This window comes from Enoplosus armatus, chromosome 21 (assembly GCF_043641665.1).
Source record: "Enoplosus armatus isolate fEnoArm2 chromosome 21, fEnoArm2.hap1, whole genome shotgun sequence".
In the NCBI taxonomy this organism is placed as follows: Eukaryota; Metazoa; Chordata; class Actinopteri; order Centrarchiformes; family Enoplosidae; genus Enoplosus; species Enoplosus armatus.
This window is the reverse complement of record NC_092200.1, coordinates 13,822,149-13,838,771: the sequence shown is the minus strand read 5'-3', so window position 1 is coordinate 13,838,771 and position 16,623 is coordinate 13,822,149. Positions and strand designations below refer to the sequence as shown.

General features: G+C 42.8%; 1 protein-coding gene across 2 annotated transcripts; it reads left to right on the top strand.

Moving 5' to 3' along the window:
- Positions 1 to 1,215: 1,215 nt before the first annotated feature.
- On the top strand, positions 1,216 to 16,494 carry pdcd6 (programmed cell death 6). 2 transcript variants are annotated; one of them, XM_070928174.1, is made up of 6 exons: positions 1,216 to 1,357; positions 5,265 to 5,326; positions 12,672 to 12,716; positions 13,669 to 13,827; positions 14,915 to 15,024; positions 15,616 to 16,494. In XM_070928174.1, exons 1-6 carry the CDS (start codon positions 1,275 to 1,277, stop codon positions 15,712 to 15,714), a joined length of 558 nt encoding a protein of 185 aa, XP_070784275.1. In that variant the 5' UTR covers positions 1,216 to 1,274; the 3' UTR covers positions 15,715 to 16,494. The 2 variants fall into 2 exon arrangements, with proteins under 2 accessions (XP_070784275.1, XP_070784276.1); XM_070928175.1 differs by lacking the exon at positions 12,672 to 12,716.
- The last annotated feature ends 129 nt before the right edge of the window (positions 16,495 to 16,623 follow it).

Here is a 16,623-nt window from a genome sequence, read left to right as displayed (position 1 = left end):
ATCTTCTGTGGTAAAATATTAAAACCTTAGCAAGTACTCAAGTTGCACGGTTTTCCGTGTCAAATCAACTTGACCAATCAGGTTGCAGATTCATCACATTGAAAGTAAACACTCAGAATGCATTCAGGCAAAATAGGAAAATGAGAAATATTTTAGGTATTAGTGATTTAGGAAGTTATGGAGAAGTACACTACACTACTACTACAACTACTACTACTACTTTTCTACAGTTATGTCCATGAGTGGAAGTATCAGTTACTCTCATTACTGTAGATAATTAGCAGTGGTGGAAAGTAAATTTACTGTAGTCTACTCAAATACAATTTGAGGTACTTGGAATTTTATGCTACTTTATACTTACATTGTACTTTTTACTCCACTACAGTCACACATCCACAACATTCATCACATCACAGCTATAGTTTGTTACTTCAGAAAAACATACAATATAATGATCAAAAGTAGTGCAGTTATGAATCAGATGGTGTATGAGTCCAGGTTGAGAGTGCTTGTATTAGTCTTTGTCCTTAGGGGGAAGCATGAGGCTTCACCTCCTGAGCCCCCTGTCCTGACACAGAGGGGACTGGCTGTACAGGGACATTGCAGCTGCCAGGAAGGACCTCCTGTATCGGTCATTGTCAGCGGAGCTGGATCAGCCTGTTATTGAAAGTGCTCTTCTGTTTGACCGGGAAGTCGTCAGGAGGATGTGAGTAAGGTGTTTTCCATGATGCACAACAGTTTACACAACAGTCATCGTAAATATTTATAATATATATTTTAGGAAGAGAAAAGAGAGGAATTATGATATAAAAACACTCAAAACACTTTTACACATATTTAACATGTAACAAAAGATAATTGAACAATTAACACAGGAACACAGGATTAACTCTAGAGAAATTACTTTTCCTTTCACTGTGTCTTTAAACTTCTGGTGAGGGAATTCATTTCATGGCCATATTTTGTTAATTATTTTAAAATGCACTTGCTTTTGGGGGATGAGGAAATGTTAGATATTCGTTTCTAACATCAGTTTTGGGTGCCAAAATATTACAGTTTCTATTTTTACGCAGTTGAAAGGAAAATGTGACGTCATCCCGCTTATGGGTAGTGGTGAATGGTTGGCCACGCCTCTCTGCGCGACAGGGCAGGCGGTAACGTGAACGTTGGGTGGTGGAGTCTGACTGAAGCAGCTCAGTGAAGAAACTACAGCAGGAGGAAAAGCAGTCTGTCGGTCTTACTTACACACATTTTGACAGAGCATTGCCTTTAAAATGGCGTACCACAGTCCGTACAAAGCCCCCCCGCACATCAACGCTCCTCCGGACCAAGGCTTTCTGTGGAATATCTTTCAGAGGTGAGTGGGGAAAGGCGGCTTGTTTCGCTGCTGTCTGCCTGTCTCTCACTCTGCTCCGCAGTGAAGACTGCTGTCGTTTGAGGCGCCAAGAGGAAGAGAGTGGGGCTGGGTGGTGGTGACATGAAAGGTTTCATTGACAGCTCGTTTTTCTGTCTTTACTCTTGTGTCTTTATAACTATTTTCTGGCTTAGAGCAGTGCTCCGCAGTGAAAGTAGTGATTTGTCAGTTCTAAGGTTGCCTCTCAGTTGTGGAGCTTCCTGGAAATACTACTGCACAGTGTACAACATATAGCCAATAGCTACTACACGTCGCTCAGCTGCTCACATTGCAACACAGTAGACTACTATACCATAGGAGTGTCACAGAGCTTTACTGTTGCTGTTGAATAGTCTTGAAAGGAAGTCATGGGCAACCAGCTGGCTCAGTCAGTAAGCTGTCTTCTAGAGCAAAGAGAGTTTTCAAACTGGGGTCCAAGGACCTCCAGGAGTCCTTGAAGGCTTTTGTTCTGGGCTCTCCCAGCAAAAGAGAGTCAGTTCAATTCAGGATTTTTTCATTTAAAAACACAGATATGAGAGCATGTTTCTACTGCCCGTGTCTGCTCCAAGCCAGCAGTAGAAGCATCCTCTCAGGATGGGGCTTCCTAAAAAATTCTGACAGTTGAGAGTCTATATGACGCAGCGTGCATCTATTTATGGGAGGCTGACATGAATACATTGGAAAGCTCTGTCCAACATCATAACCATAAACTGAATTTCTTTTTTTCCTGAGCGATGTTACAGTATCAGTTGCAGCTTTCAACCACTGATAGTCATCAGTTTCACCATGGCCTGAGTCAAAAGTGTGTCAGCAGCTAAGAAGGTCACAGTAGTAGGCAGAGGGGAAATAGTTGATATGCTTTGGCCCCTGGTAGTAGTAAGCTATAGACTTATGTAATACTGCAGAGGATTTTTTTCCTGCTGCTTTGCTTTCTCACAACATTGAGATGCTGCACGCATTACAAGGCTTGAAACACTCTTAACAAATTATTTATGTGTAGCGGGAAACCCTGTAGAAATCAGCTCAGATGTACACGTTTTGTCTCATATCTTTTTCTTTGTTTCTCTTTATCTTTCTCACACATTCCTAATCTTTCATTCACAGTCACGCAGACGGCCACTTCTCATGACCATCATGACTGTGGGTACATGTGGAGTCATCATCACTTTAGGTCGTACGAATATGAGAATATGACTTTCATGAACACACACACATACACACAGTCGTCTCTCAACATGAGCATTATCGTGCTGCCTCATCTGCCGCCTCCCGGTGAAAATCTGGCCGAGCCGTGCTGGAATTCCCTCAGTCATGTGATCGGAGTCAATAGAGCATAGTTGACGCGGGAGGCCACTCAGTCTTTGTGACTTACACACCATGACTCACTGTCCCACTGCTGCTCTGTCTTTGGTAATCCATTTAGCTTAAGTCACACTTTGTAACTCTTTATCCTGTTTAATCATGTCAGGAGAGGAAATGGAGTCACTCCTTCTCAAGGTGTTTTGCACAGTGAATGGTGAAGTAGGTAGACTGCAGTCGTGCTCCAGTTGGCCTCTGAATTGTGTCGTTTTTTTTTTTTAGATATATTCAGTTCCATGCTTTGACACTGAATGAATCACGAGGAAGTCATGCTCCCCTGTTTTGTCTGCTTTCTAAAGAATGACGTTGGCATGATAGAAATGTTTGCACCCAACCCTTCAAAGGTCAAGAACAACATCGGCCTTTGAGTTGGATTTAGATCAACAATACAGATTTGTTGCTATGCAAGTGCAACAGCTTGTTCACTGTCACAGCTGGGTGAACATTTTGGAAGGACAACATATTCAAACTCGTTAGGAACAAATTAGAACTTGTAGAAAGGAAATTTGGTTCATCTAGAAAAAATGAACAGGAGTGAGTGAGACTGTTACACACGATTCTTTTTATGTAGTTGACGTGATCACTGAAACATGTGGACTTTCTAACCGGAAACAGACCCAAGATTTGATCTTAAACCAAAGATACAAAAAAAATGTGGAAACTGACGCAAGGATTTCCTTAGAAGCTTTTGTGAATGCAGCTTTAATTTAGAAGTCCCTCTTTTCCGCCATGGCAGCCGCGGTGACGTTGCCTTACTTTTGGGCCGTTTATGTGGAAAGTAGGGCGGCCTTTGTTACGCGAGCCATATTCCAAACTGATTACTCAATAGGAAACAGTGAAACACGGGAAAATCTGAGCAGAATAACCGACTCAGCCATGGTGTTTTATGTCGTCCTGCTGTTTCACATGCAAGGTCCGTGTTTGACAGCGTGAAGATGGAAATGCCAGATGCTTGACTGTCTGCAGGCAAAGAGGGAGTTTTAATGGTGTTTTCACTTGTTCAGCTCCCTTTACGCGTAAGTCTGGCGCGGTAACTGAGTGAGAGAGCTAATGAGAGGAAGACGGGAGGTGGGAGAAAGGGGGAGAGCTCATACTGTACACACATACTTCTTTGAGTTAATCTGTGGGTGTTTGGTAAAGGCTGGGTACCCTCACTGCCTGCACCAACCCAACCACTCCTCACCTTCACTGTGACAAAGCTCTCATTTACGGAGGCATGCTGAGAGCTGATTTTCTCCCCCCCAAGGAGCCCAGGCAGGTCTCTTTATGTTTGTTTTTCTTTATTTAGGTGGGGGGAGGTAAATGAGGAAAACATACATAGACATATAGGTGATCACTGTGTAGAAAGCCACGAAGGCTGCCGGCACGGAGAGATGACCGCACATAAAGCGTCACAGCTGGGAGCGGAAGCCCAGCCCACAAAGTCAGCACTGGGCCCGGTCCTGTGTTTTTTTTCTGTAGGGGGCTTCCCCGTCTCCTCCCCTCCCTCCCCTCTTCTTCTCCGCTGGTATTCAGACTGTGTTGTTGAGTGTGCTCTGTGTCGACATGTTGGGTCAGGCAGGTTGCTAAGGAACAACTGAGTCACTGGATGTTTGACTAAGCTGCATTTCAAACTGTGAGGCTGTTACTTGTGTCACAGTCCAGCCTGTTGGTGTTTTTATGTCTCTGCGTCTCCGAGAAAGACTCTTGGCAGAGTTACGGTGGAGTTTTGTAACTGTATCTTAATAGTTACATTGCCAGCTGCCTTGTATTTAGGGAGGTCAAACAATCAAAAGAATACCCTTACAGCTTTCAGATATTTTTGTCTGAGGGGCTTGTTGTTTTTTCATCATGACCTGTAGCTGCTGGATGTTGGTCATGAGATGATGACATGTTCAGAAAGTATTTCTAACCTCTACTTTGACTCTGATCCAACACAAGAATAAGACTCCCAGAGGTTATAAAAAGTAATAAAAACATCTCATCACACTAATTCACACAGGTTTATTGGCAGGGGGTGTTTAGCCAAGACCATGGACATATATATGGTCATATTTGGTCTTAACCACCAGACACCCCTGTAAGCTCTTTTACGTGATGCTACGGCTTCCTCTGGAGAGCACTTCTCGACAGGCTGTTTTTAGTTTTGGTTTCACTTATCACTTTAAAAATATGTTGCAGTCTGAGATTCTTGCAAGCCGGCACTATGCTGGTGGCACTCCGAATTACTTGTACTGTTGCCAACATTCAGTTTCACTTTGCTGTCTCAGGTTCAACGCACACACATTCTCACGCACGCACACGCTTACAGAGCTTGTCTGGCGGCTCTCAGGGGAGACACCAGCGTACAAGCTGCCTTCCTGATCACAGCTCTCCATTCATTCTCAGTGGACTGTTGAAATACTAACACGCGCTCAGGAGGATAAAGTTTCAGCTGGCGAGTGTTGCCTCCCGCTCCTATTGTGTGCTGGATCGCGTGGGTGTGTGAAGTGGTTAATGCGGGCCGTATCTAATCTTGTGTTTTCCTCCCCAGGGTCGACAAGGACCGGAGTGGAGTGATATCAGACTCAGAGCTTCAGCAGGCCTTATCGAATGGTATGTATCAGTGTCTGACTGTTCTGACACTCCCTTTTCTGTTTCGTTCTCCTTATTTCTAATTATTTCTGACCATTTGTTCTCCTTCTCTCATTCTCCTTTCCTCTCTACCTTTTTCACATTTTTATTACTGCCTATTTTTTGAATCCCTCCCTCCCACCTCCTTGTCACACACCATTGCTCTCTGACACTCTTTGATTTAAGCAACTGCCAAGCCTAAGCGGAAAATGGATTGTGATTTTATTTTTATCCCAGAGTGGCAGGTGAGCTGGATAGAAATGAACGGAGTTCTATTTTTGTCCCAGGACAACAGAGAAGCAGGTGAAAAGTTTAGTTAAGTTTCCCAGTGTAGCTTCAAAGAGAACGCTTCAGTATGCCTCAGTGTAGCTGTGATGACAGCCGACTCAACACTGTAACAGCTGGTGGTTGAAACTGTGGGTGTGTGGACTTGTGTCACAGTCCACACCAGCTCCAAACAGCGTCACAGACCTGCTTCTGGAGGGTCGCGCTGTGACGGGAAGTGAGGGGAGAGGAAGGCAAGAACAGTTAGTAGGGAAATTAAAATAGAGAGATCCAGCAAGTGGTATCACGCAGTAGTAGTTTTATTGAATGAATGAAGAGCGACGCTCCAGAACAAAATACAAGAGCAAAAGTGAAAGGAATGGATTAAACAGTGTGCTTGCGTTAGCTGTGATCATTAACATGTCTACCTAACTATCCTACTATCTCCAGTAGTTTACTTGCTCACTAGCTTACTACCTATAGTAGTAATCCAGTGTTACTTCCAAGCCACGTATTCTGAGATGGCATTTTGTTCGCTGAACACACAGGTTAGTCCTCGTCCTGAAAGCCTTTTCACTGGTAATGTTAAAAGTCAAACATACTGTTTGAAAATAGAAAAAGTAAAGCATCATTCTAACCTCTAACTTGCTTGTCCCAAGTGTGCAAGCTAAACATCTAAAACAGGGATATGTTGAAATTGTCTGAATATGTATAAACTGTCGGTCTGATCTTATATTTTCTGTAATCACTAGAGATGTGCCGATCAAGTTTTTTTGGCCATGATCCGAGTCTGAGTCCTTCACTCATTCTTAGGATTTGCTCAGGACATCTCTACTTTAGACCAGTGTCTGAAATCAAGGACCCGTTGTCATTGTAAACTGTGTGAGAATGTAAAGCTTGACAGGCATAGCAACAGTAACTCAGGGGGCGGGGCATAGCACTGTTGTAATTCAGCAAGGAGTGTTTTTCTGTGCTGCAGAATGGGATTTCATCTGACAACGATTGAAGACTGAGAGGAAATAACTCAAAAATCAGCATGAAAAGGACGCAGGGAGAGAACATGAGAATTACAGCTGCTAGTGATGGAAGTGTAGCGGCTCTCGGTCCTGTGTAGCTCAGGAGTAGGAGGAGGATTCAAACAGGATTATGGGTTCAGTCCCCACCGGGGGCCTTCTAAACAAACAAACAAACAAACAAAAAAAAGTACACTTGTGATTCTGTAAGGCAGTCCGCGGCTCAGTGTTGAATAAATGATACAGATAATCTTGTCTGCTGGAATCCCGGCAAGTGAAGTCACTTATACACTTCTTGCTTGGGCTGAGAGGAGTAATAGGCTGGTGAAATATCTGTTTTCATGCCCACACAACACTGCGCCAGCATCGCCTCCTCACCTTGCTCACCGTGAGACAGCGGGGGTTGAAATACGGTAGTGATTAATGAGACGTATATTTCGAAGCGCCCAGAAACTACAGCACATGTTGATGTTTGTCTTCTCATTAAAATATAATGTGTTCCCCATCAAGTTCGTGGCTGAATCGCTCGGGCAGCTTTTCAAAGACTTTTGAACAGATTACTCTCCTCAGAAAGCCCCTTTTTCTGGGCACTTCAGACGAGGAAAAAAAAACAAGTGTTGAAGCCAGCAGCAGCAGCAGCAGTGAAAGAAGCTGTTATCAGGCTGCGCAGTGGCTCTGGCTCAGCATACTGATGAGTGTGCCAGTGTGTTTCATGCATGCATGCATGCATGCATGCATGAAACACACTGAATGTTTATCTACATTACGTGTGTGAGTGTTGTTCATTTTGTCTGCATTTATGCCAGGGGGGGGTCAGTAAGCAGCCTTTTTGTTTTTACAGACTTAGCATGTGTGCAGTTTTTTTCAGTGCTGAGTACATATGCACCTTGCTGTGTATGTGCGTGTAGTGAACGGCAGGTTTTCCCGGTCCACTCTCTGCCAGTTCATTAGGCCCGCTGTGACATGAGACAGAGCCAGTGAAGCTGAACACACACTGCACTGCATCCGGTGCTGCAGTCTGCTCACGAGAGCCACCAGCCCGGCCTGTCGTGGCCCTACTGACCATCAACCAAGCTTTGTCTGCTATGTTGTCCCTCTGGACCTCTCTCTTTGTCATCTACCTATTCTTTTCTCCTCTCTTCCTCTCTCCCCTTTTCTCTCCTCCTCCCTCGGGGGAGCAGGGTGCACAGAGTATCGAGGCCCTGGAGGCTGGGGAGTGAGGCAGGGGATGTTGGGGCTTTGCTGTTGCTGTTTACACTCCTCCATCCTCTGCTGTTTCTGCACCACATACTCTCTCTCCTCATCTCTCCTTTCAGTACTCTGCCTTCAATACCCGCCTCTGTGCATTTCTGAAATCTGCCAGCCTCCCTTTCTGTGTTTCTGTTCTATCTTTGTGGAGATGTCCATTTTAACAGGTCCTCTAATCTTTTGCTGAGTATCCTTTTTTTGTGTGTGAAAGAATTTGCCAACATGGTGGGATATCTTCAATTGTTTCTAATGTAGATTCTCTTTTATCAAGTGTTTTGATGCTTGTGAGGCTCTGTGCTCACTGTGAAGATGATGTCACTTTTTCTAGTGTTACAAACTGCATTATAAGCGTGACATGGTCTCTTCCTACTGGCAGTTACTTCTTTTGCTTGAGTTAATGACAAACTAACACCATTACATGACGACATGAGACTGACTTTTCAAGATGTTTTGCAGCATCTCTCCTCACCTCTTTTATCTCCTCTTCTCTCCTCCCGCTCCTCTTTTCTCCTCTTTTATCTTCTCTCTCCTCCCGCTCCTCTCTTATTTCATCTCTCCATTCCTCAGGAGGATATGGCACCGACTCAGCGCCTGCTGTGTCCTCTGTCTGTTTGTCCTCTCTCTCTCTCCTATGCTCCCTTACTTAGTCCCACTTTTTTCGACTCTTTCTCTTTATTCGCTCTCCCTCTCTCCATCCCTCTATGAGTCCTGGGTCTGGGTGTGAGAATGTATCACCCCTGATGAGACACTGCATGGCTCTGTGCCGCTGAAGTGTATGTGCATGTCTGTGTTGTGTGTATGCCTTGTAGCTGCGCCATTTGCTATAAATATGGAAAATTTTGGCCTCCCTTCGCTCAGCAGCGAGTAGACATCATACCAACTTGGCGTCACGTTCCCCCCACTCTCCCGCGCACACAGATTTATACTGCTCCTTGAGTTATTTATTTAAGTGTGTAGGAGCAGTAATAGCCACTAAAATTGCTGATGTGACTGAGAGAGCACGGGCTCGCTGTGCAGATTGCAGAGTTGGCTGAATGGCAGGACTCAAGGAGCTCGTTCAACAACTCTTACCTTTACACTCTACACATTTTGTAGATGTAAAACTCTGATAGACCGGAGTTGAGTTAGATGGTGAGCTTTGATGATCCCTGTTATCAATCTTTAATCCTGCCTAGCCATTTCTTTTGTAGCTGAACAGTGGACGAGATGCTTCATGCACTCACTGACTAGCTAATGGTCTGAGGTAGCAGTGCTGTTTATGAGTGACTAGATTCCTTGAGCCTAGCCGGCTGGTCTGTGTCTCACACATCATGACTATTGTCTGGCATAAACCACAATAACAAACAGAAACTCAGAATGACTTGCTGGCTGACTCATTGGCTACTGACTATTAGTTTTATGACACATTGAGTCCTGGTGTTTTTAAATATTGTATGTACATGCTACACAATCTCAGCTGTTAGAAATATGAAGTTCAGAACTGGAAATGCAAAGTTTCAGCAAATCCAAGAGAAAATTAATTCAGTAGTTGTTTCTCTTTTTACTTCTCAAAGTCAAACCATTACCATCAGCAAGCAGAGTTTACCTTGTGTGTGTTTTGGTTCAAGTGTGTGAAATTACTTTGTAAGGTGTATGAGCTGGAAATTTGGGGTGTGTGTGTGTGTGTGTAAAACTCCATGTTTGCTTGCATGTATGTACAAGTGTCTCACTGAGCTCCAGCACAGCCGTTTTACGCATGTGTACACACTGCGGTCAGTTCACTCTGTTTTTCCACCAGCCTGCCTCTCTCCTCACCTCCTATGGTCCCTCTCTCCCCTCCTCCTCCTCCCCACCTCTCTCTCTCTCCGCAACACCACTGCCAGTTGGGCTCACCAGTGAGAGAGCCCAGTGTGTGGACCGGACAGAGGGTTTATTGTTCCGGTTGGCCATCAGACGCACACGTGGACGCACGCAAACATCTCAACCATACTGACCACCTCACACTGGGCAGCCGCAGTCTGTCTGGCATACACTGGTGACCTCACAGCTAGCTACTGGTGTGAAAAGTGTGTGTGTGTGTGTGTGTGTGTTTGTGTGTGTCACAGCTTGTTCTACTTTTCTCTGCCTCTCATTTTTCTGATGGCTTTAATGCTGGAGGAACATTTATGCAGGTGTTACAACAGGATCTCTGATGTGTCTGAGTCTCCGTCTGTCTGACGGCTGGTCATCTTGTAGATTTATCTTGAAATGTAACATTTTGAGATTGAGACAGAATATCATGTTCCTATTGTAATTTATGAGGAAAGCAAGTTCCATGATCTTAAAGATAATAGCCATGGTTACATTTGACTTTTACTGATTTTTGTGCTCAGATGGTCGTGGTCAGATCTCATTACAGTAGCATGTTATGGAAATTGAGCCAAGATCCAGACTGATAAATCAGCCAGACCTATATATTGGCTGATTTTAGCTTATTGCACATATGTCGCTAACTAAGTAACAAGTAACAATTGCAGTACACATGAATGTGTGTACCAAATTTGATGCCAATCCATCACAGTTAGTGAAACACACTCCAGAGCTACTGTACTGTGCTTTCTAAAATACTGTTAATCAAAAATCAGCTTGTGGGAGACGTGAGGTTTTCATTGGACTGCACTGCAGCAAACAAACACAGCTTTTACTCTGACTTGGTTCTACTAATTGGTCTCACATCAGCGGGCTTATGTTACTTTATGTTTGTTGCTTTAGATTAGCACTCCAATAGATAGCGTAAGATTATAGATTCTGGCCAAAACTCCAGCTCCAGTAAGAGCCTCAGGCCTGGTCCCAGGACAGCTCTACCCACAGTCCCAGGCAGCCTCCCCCATCAATAAAACAAACCGAGGAAGAGGAAGGAAATGCCGAGTGTCTTTTTTTGAACACTGAGGTGAAATCTGGACTATATATTTTTCTCTTGGTCTTGACGTCATTCCTGCCCTTTTATCATTTATTTGGACACTTTTACGGACTTTTCAAAGGTTAAATCTAGGTGAAAATAAATCAACAATACAACAACATCTCTATGTTCTGTTTTTCTTGCAACCTTTTTATTTAAATGAGGTACTGTATTTCAAAGAGCTCCTGTCTAAAGCTCTCGTGGCTCACACCGCAAACCTGCTTTCTGCTGGCATAGCTAAACTGTAGAGAGAAATAAAAAAAAAAACAAGCAGTGAGGAACAGCACAGCGTGAAAAAGGGCTCCACACTACGCCGACGAGATGTAAAAATTCTGCAGATGCTGTTTTAGGGTCTGCAGATAGAGTTGCTGGGAGGAATCTTAGGTCAGCAAAAGTAGGCTGGAGAGTTCAGGTTGCAGCGACAAAAAACTGAACCGCAAATGTTTTGTGCTCCGTCCCATCTCCTCTTGTCTCTTCTCCTCTGTTGCCTTGGCTCATCTGCGTATCGCTCCTCTTGTCGTAATCTTTTTTTGTCATTCTTCTCTTTTATGTCTCTTGTCTGTTCTCTGCATCCTCCCACACTCACGTTGTCCTTTATTTTTGGTCCTGAACCGTCCGGCTTCTCGGTAATAAAGTGAGATGGTGAGTCAGCAAGGATTTAGATGCCCCGACAAATCAGTGTCTTGAGAGTTGAGAGTGTGTGGAAGGCTATAAAGTATAAACACCCTGCTAAACTAAAGCCCGATCAATCTCTCTCTGACCATATAAATGACAGCAATATTCTCATATGATTGAAGAGTTTGTCCTATAGATGGAAAGAAAATCACCAAGGGCACAAAACTCAACTGCTTCTTTTGAATAACTTTAACTTTCTTTTATTCCTGTTGATGATGTACTATAATGCATTCATGTAATCATCCACTCCCTTCTTAAATGTGAGCTTTTGCCGTTTGGTGAATGCTTTTATCCTCCTCCTCTTGTGAGTGCATTATTAGTGTGGGTGGCTCCTGTGGGAACTGAACATGACCCCTGTCTGTCATTTGTCTACACACAGCTCGTTACTACTTCACTAACAAAATGTCAACCAACACAACAGGAGGAAGTTGGAAGTAAAATATTACAGCAGACTATAGATGGAAGATAGATCTTATATTTTCAATTTAGGACATCAGAAATTCTATTAAACCACTAAATGTTCCTGTTCACGTAATCTAAAGGTCGTCAGATGAGACTTTATTTTCTGTTTCTAGCACTAAGCTGAAGACCAAAGTATCGCTCTTTCCTGATCACACTTGAATGTCTCCTTTCCTCAGGATAGGCCTTTTTTCACAGCAGACATTTTGACTTGTCATCGTAAGAAAAAGCACAGGTGTTACTAACAACATTACAGATGGCTCTGTTCTATCCAAGTGTTCCAGTAAGCCATGACGATGTGAAGAGAATAACATAAATGATCCCACACATAACATTAATAATAATAATATAATTTATCTTGAGATTAAGATCAGCATTGCCCTCCTTTGTTATCCCAAGATAATGAAGTGATTAATCCACCAGTGAAAGATTGTATATCCTGAGAAAACAAGATCCTTAAGTTGGTATCTGGTGATACAGTAGTGGTCTTACAAAATGAATATGGACACCAAAACATATTTACCTTGAGAAATGTTATAACAATGTATGTATTTTTTTGAGATGACATATTAAAGATCTCAAGATAATGGTCATAAAAAATATTTGCCTGCTCTCAACTCGGCAATCTTACAAATCGCTACTGAGTCTTTCTTCAACTGCTATAAAAGGAAAGTTATTATAAATGTTTTTAGTTTTGTTAGCAGTCTCTCTGGGCTGGTATGTTTGTAACTGGTGTTCTTCTGTCTCACAGGCACATGGACTCCTTTCAACCCAGTGACGGTGCGCTCCATCATATGTAAGTAGCTGCTGACACCGACATGCCTCATTTACACTAACTGCCTGTTGTTCCCAGACTATGCAAGTTGTTTATTCACCTCCTCTCCATGACAACCGGATAAATTCATTACGTTTTTGATCTGATCTGAGGGCAGAAACAAACGTATCTTTGGCTTCAGTAACTGCTGCTCTAGTGGAAACCTGCGGCCGTCAATAAAAGGAGGAGGAGAGAGCATCTGGAGGAAATGGGGAAAGTTAGCTGCCGATTTCCTCAGACTCCAAATATCGATCTGTTTACACTCTTAAGACAGTTGTAATATGCAGCTGAGGTTTAAACTTTGAACTCTGTAGTGTAGTTAAAGGCAGCTTTTTAACTGTGCTATTGTTGGCCAGACTGTACCTCAGCACTAATAAAGCTAAATATATTTTTGTACTTTTTGAAATGTGAAACAATGTGGCTGATTCAATGTTTTTAACTTGAAACTCCTGGCACAGTTCATGCTATTGCTTCCAGTTTAGACAAACATATGTTAGAAATATCTTTCCCCGGGTCTCATATGTACTTTGGGTCCTTTTTGTTGTGTGACTTGCAGAGTAAATCCCTATAATTCCATCGCCTCCCCTTCCACTGTACCGTGCTCAGTAAATCCATTGTTTAATAGTCCCCCAGCAAGAAGCATATCCTGTGATAACACTCCCTTTGTTGGGAGGTAATTGGATTGAACCGCACAGGGGTGAGGAGTGGAGTAGTGGTGGTGGGAATCAAGCAGTTTTCTTTGACTGTTATAAGGCAGTCTTATGAGGTAGGAGTTAGTCAAGCATGAGACAGCCCTTTAATACTATATGTGGGGCCACTTTTGCGTTCATGTCACTGCGTCGAACATGTCCAACATGTGTAGAGTTGTGTGTATAAATGAGTGAATCTTATATACAATATACCTCACTCTCAACCTCCTCCCCCTCTCCTTCAGCCATGTTCGACAGGGAAAATAAAGGCGGGGTGAACTTCAATGAGTTCGCCGGCGTGTGGAAGTACATCACAGACTGGCAGAACATCTTCAGGACCTACGACAGGGACAACTCCGGCTTCATCGATAAGAACGAGCTCAGACAGGCGCTGACTGGATTCGGTGAGCAGCAAGTATGCTTGTGCATTTCAGGTTGATGAATGTGGTGGAGGGCTCCGTAGCTGTCTCTAGGAATGTCCTTTTCTGCCGGGACAAAAGGTCAGATTCTGTCTTGTCAGCAGTATCTTTGGATAGACCACCATGCTTCATCCTTGGAAATTGTTAAAGGAACAGTTTCTGGCATGGCATTCTATCCTTAATTTATACTCACCGCTCATGCAGTAAACACTTCATCACAATCATCCATGCGAACCTTTAGATTGGACATGCAGCTCCAGCTTGCCATTTATACAGTGCAAATAATAGAAGACCAATCCGAAAACCGTTATATAGCGGGGGGAAAAAAAACATTGTTTCAGACAAAGCAACATTATTCCACAGAAAGGTTTTGTTTACCGTTGTTGTATTATTTTCATTGTGATGAACCAGAATGTACAGATGAGACAGTGCACAAATTAGCAATAAAATGGCTATAAATTATTGAAATTAAAATTTGAAGACTGCTATAACCTCATGTTAGCTTTGCCTGAACAAGGGTTTTGGATTTGGGCTCTACTAATTACAGAAACTGCAAATGAAAAATGAAAAGCTGCAGGTTTGTGTCTAAAATTCAAAACAATTCCCAAACTGTTGAGTCTATGTAAGACTTGTTAATGTGTGTGTTAGACTCTGTGCATGATTTCTGTTTGTCTTTGAGATTCTGTGTCGAGTGTTTTTGTTGTCTTAAAGCGTTTACAGCAGAATCCCGACAGGCTTTTGTTTGAGTTCAGTAAATGCCAGGACAGCCGTAATCAATATGTTGTTGAAATTGTTGCTGACAACGTATTTCAGTTAGAGCTGGGGTAACGGCTCAGTGAGAAGTCTGTATCATACTGGTGGTGGCAGGACTGTGAAGAACACTTGTCTCAACTACCGTCACAACTTGTTCATCTGCCGCAGCCAGTCTGCAACCAATTTCAAAATGTAATCCTTCACTTAAAAGTCATCATGGCCAGGCTTTTTTTTTTGTACTTGAGAGTTGTCCCTTCTCACTACTGAGGAGCTAAATATATCTCCAGTGTTAATGTCTAATATTTGCTGTTGTGTGCAGGATATCGTCTCTCGGATCAGTTCTACAACACGCTGATAGAGAAGTTCGACCGCCAGAGGAAGGGACAGGTTGCCTTCGATGACTTCATCCAGTGCTGTATTGTTCTACAGGTAACAGATTCACACTAAATCAAAATAAACTGCATATAGTATAGGAGTATAGGAGGTCCTTTGGTTTAGCACTTGAATCACAACAAGGCTACTCTTGTATTCACAAGATTCAAAGGGGAGTTTTAATTTGAATAATACATATTTAAGAAACGCTTTACAGTCTTCCCTTTTAGATTATTAATCCCCCGTGGAAGTGCCACTTGAGCCTGTATGTTCCAGTTCAGTAATTTCACACACACACACACACACACACACACACACACACATACAGTTGTAGTGGAAGCTGGCAAGTGTAACTATAACCTTGCTGAAGCAGCTCCTTCAGGTACGCTAGGATAATAATATAACAGTAGCTTTTGAAATGCCTCGCTCAAGGTATCACAATAGCTCTAGAGGTGTCAGCCGTTCACTTTGATCGGCACTTTTTTCAGACCTAGATTTGAATGAGTGACTCAGTGTTGAATGTCTGTTAACTATGGTAGTAAATGCATGACATGTGATATGATGAAGTTGAAAAGCGTTGAAACCATGATGTTTAATATGACGCCTCATCTGTATAAATAAAATTGTATGTTCCCCTCCTTTCCACAGAGGTTGACCGACGTGTTCAGGCGGTACGACACAGACCAGGATGGCTGGATCCAGGTTTCATATGAACAGTATCTATCCATGGTCTTCAATATAGTATAACGCACACGGATCACCATAGAAGAGCACAACTGGACACAACTGTGCCAAAGCTACTGGCACCTTCCGGATGTCTGCCATGGTGGACACTACAAGATTTTTTTTCAACCTCATTTTTAGCCCCAGTTGGGCTGTTTCACACACATTTATAAAATGAATACAAGAAAACTCAAATGAGTTTTTTTGAGGTTGTATTACCCTCTAGATGACAGTATTTGTCTGGAGGTACAACTACAATGCTTGATGTAATAAAAAAAAATCTTGTAGTGTTTTGTTCGATGACCAATCTGAGCTACATCTGTGTTGGGGTTGGGGAATATTATGGACACATACCGTCTTTCTGTCTGTCAGTCTGTCTGTTATTGTCGACAAACTTTTTAATGTCTTAACTTAAATTGATACAATTAAAAAAACCCAACTCTGTTGAGCGTAAAAATGATGCATTGTAAATATGATTTAAGATGCATTGCATGCTTTTCAGGGAAATTTAGCCCCACGTTGAAGCATGCTTTCCCTTTCTCTTGTCTTTTCCTCAGCCCTACTTTGCTCAAAGCCATGTTTACAAAAGCAGTGAAAGCAGGTAATGTCCTGCTTTGAGATTCACTGACATGCCAGCTTACATGCCATATTTGTACAAACTTATTTTTAACAGCAAATCTTCAAATGTTAGAACTTATAATTTTTGGTAGAGGGTACGCATAATGCCTTTTAGTATGGCTTATTTTTCGTGCATGATGCCTTAAAATGTGTAAAAACAACACAAAAAGAGAAATCTTTTATTAAAAAAACTGAAAATCTTTCGTGGAGTTTGCTTTCATCATTTCCAGGACTACAGAGCCACGTTGCATTGCAGGGGAGTCAGTTAACCTGTAAAGTGGCTCAATGTCGCCCTCTGCTGTACGCAGAGGTTTT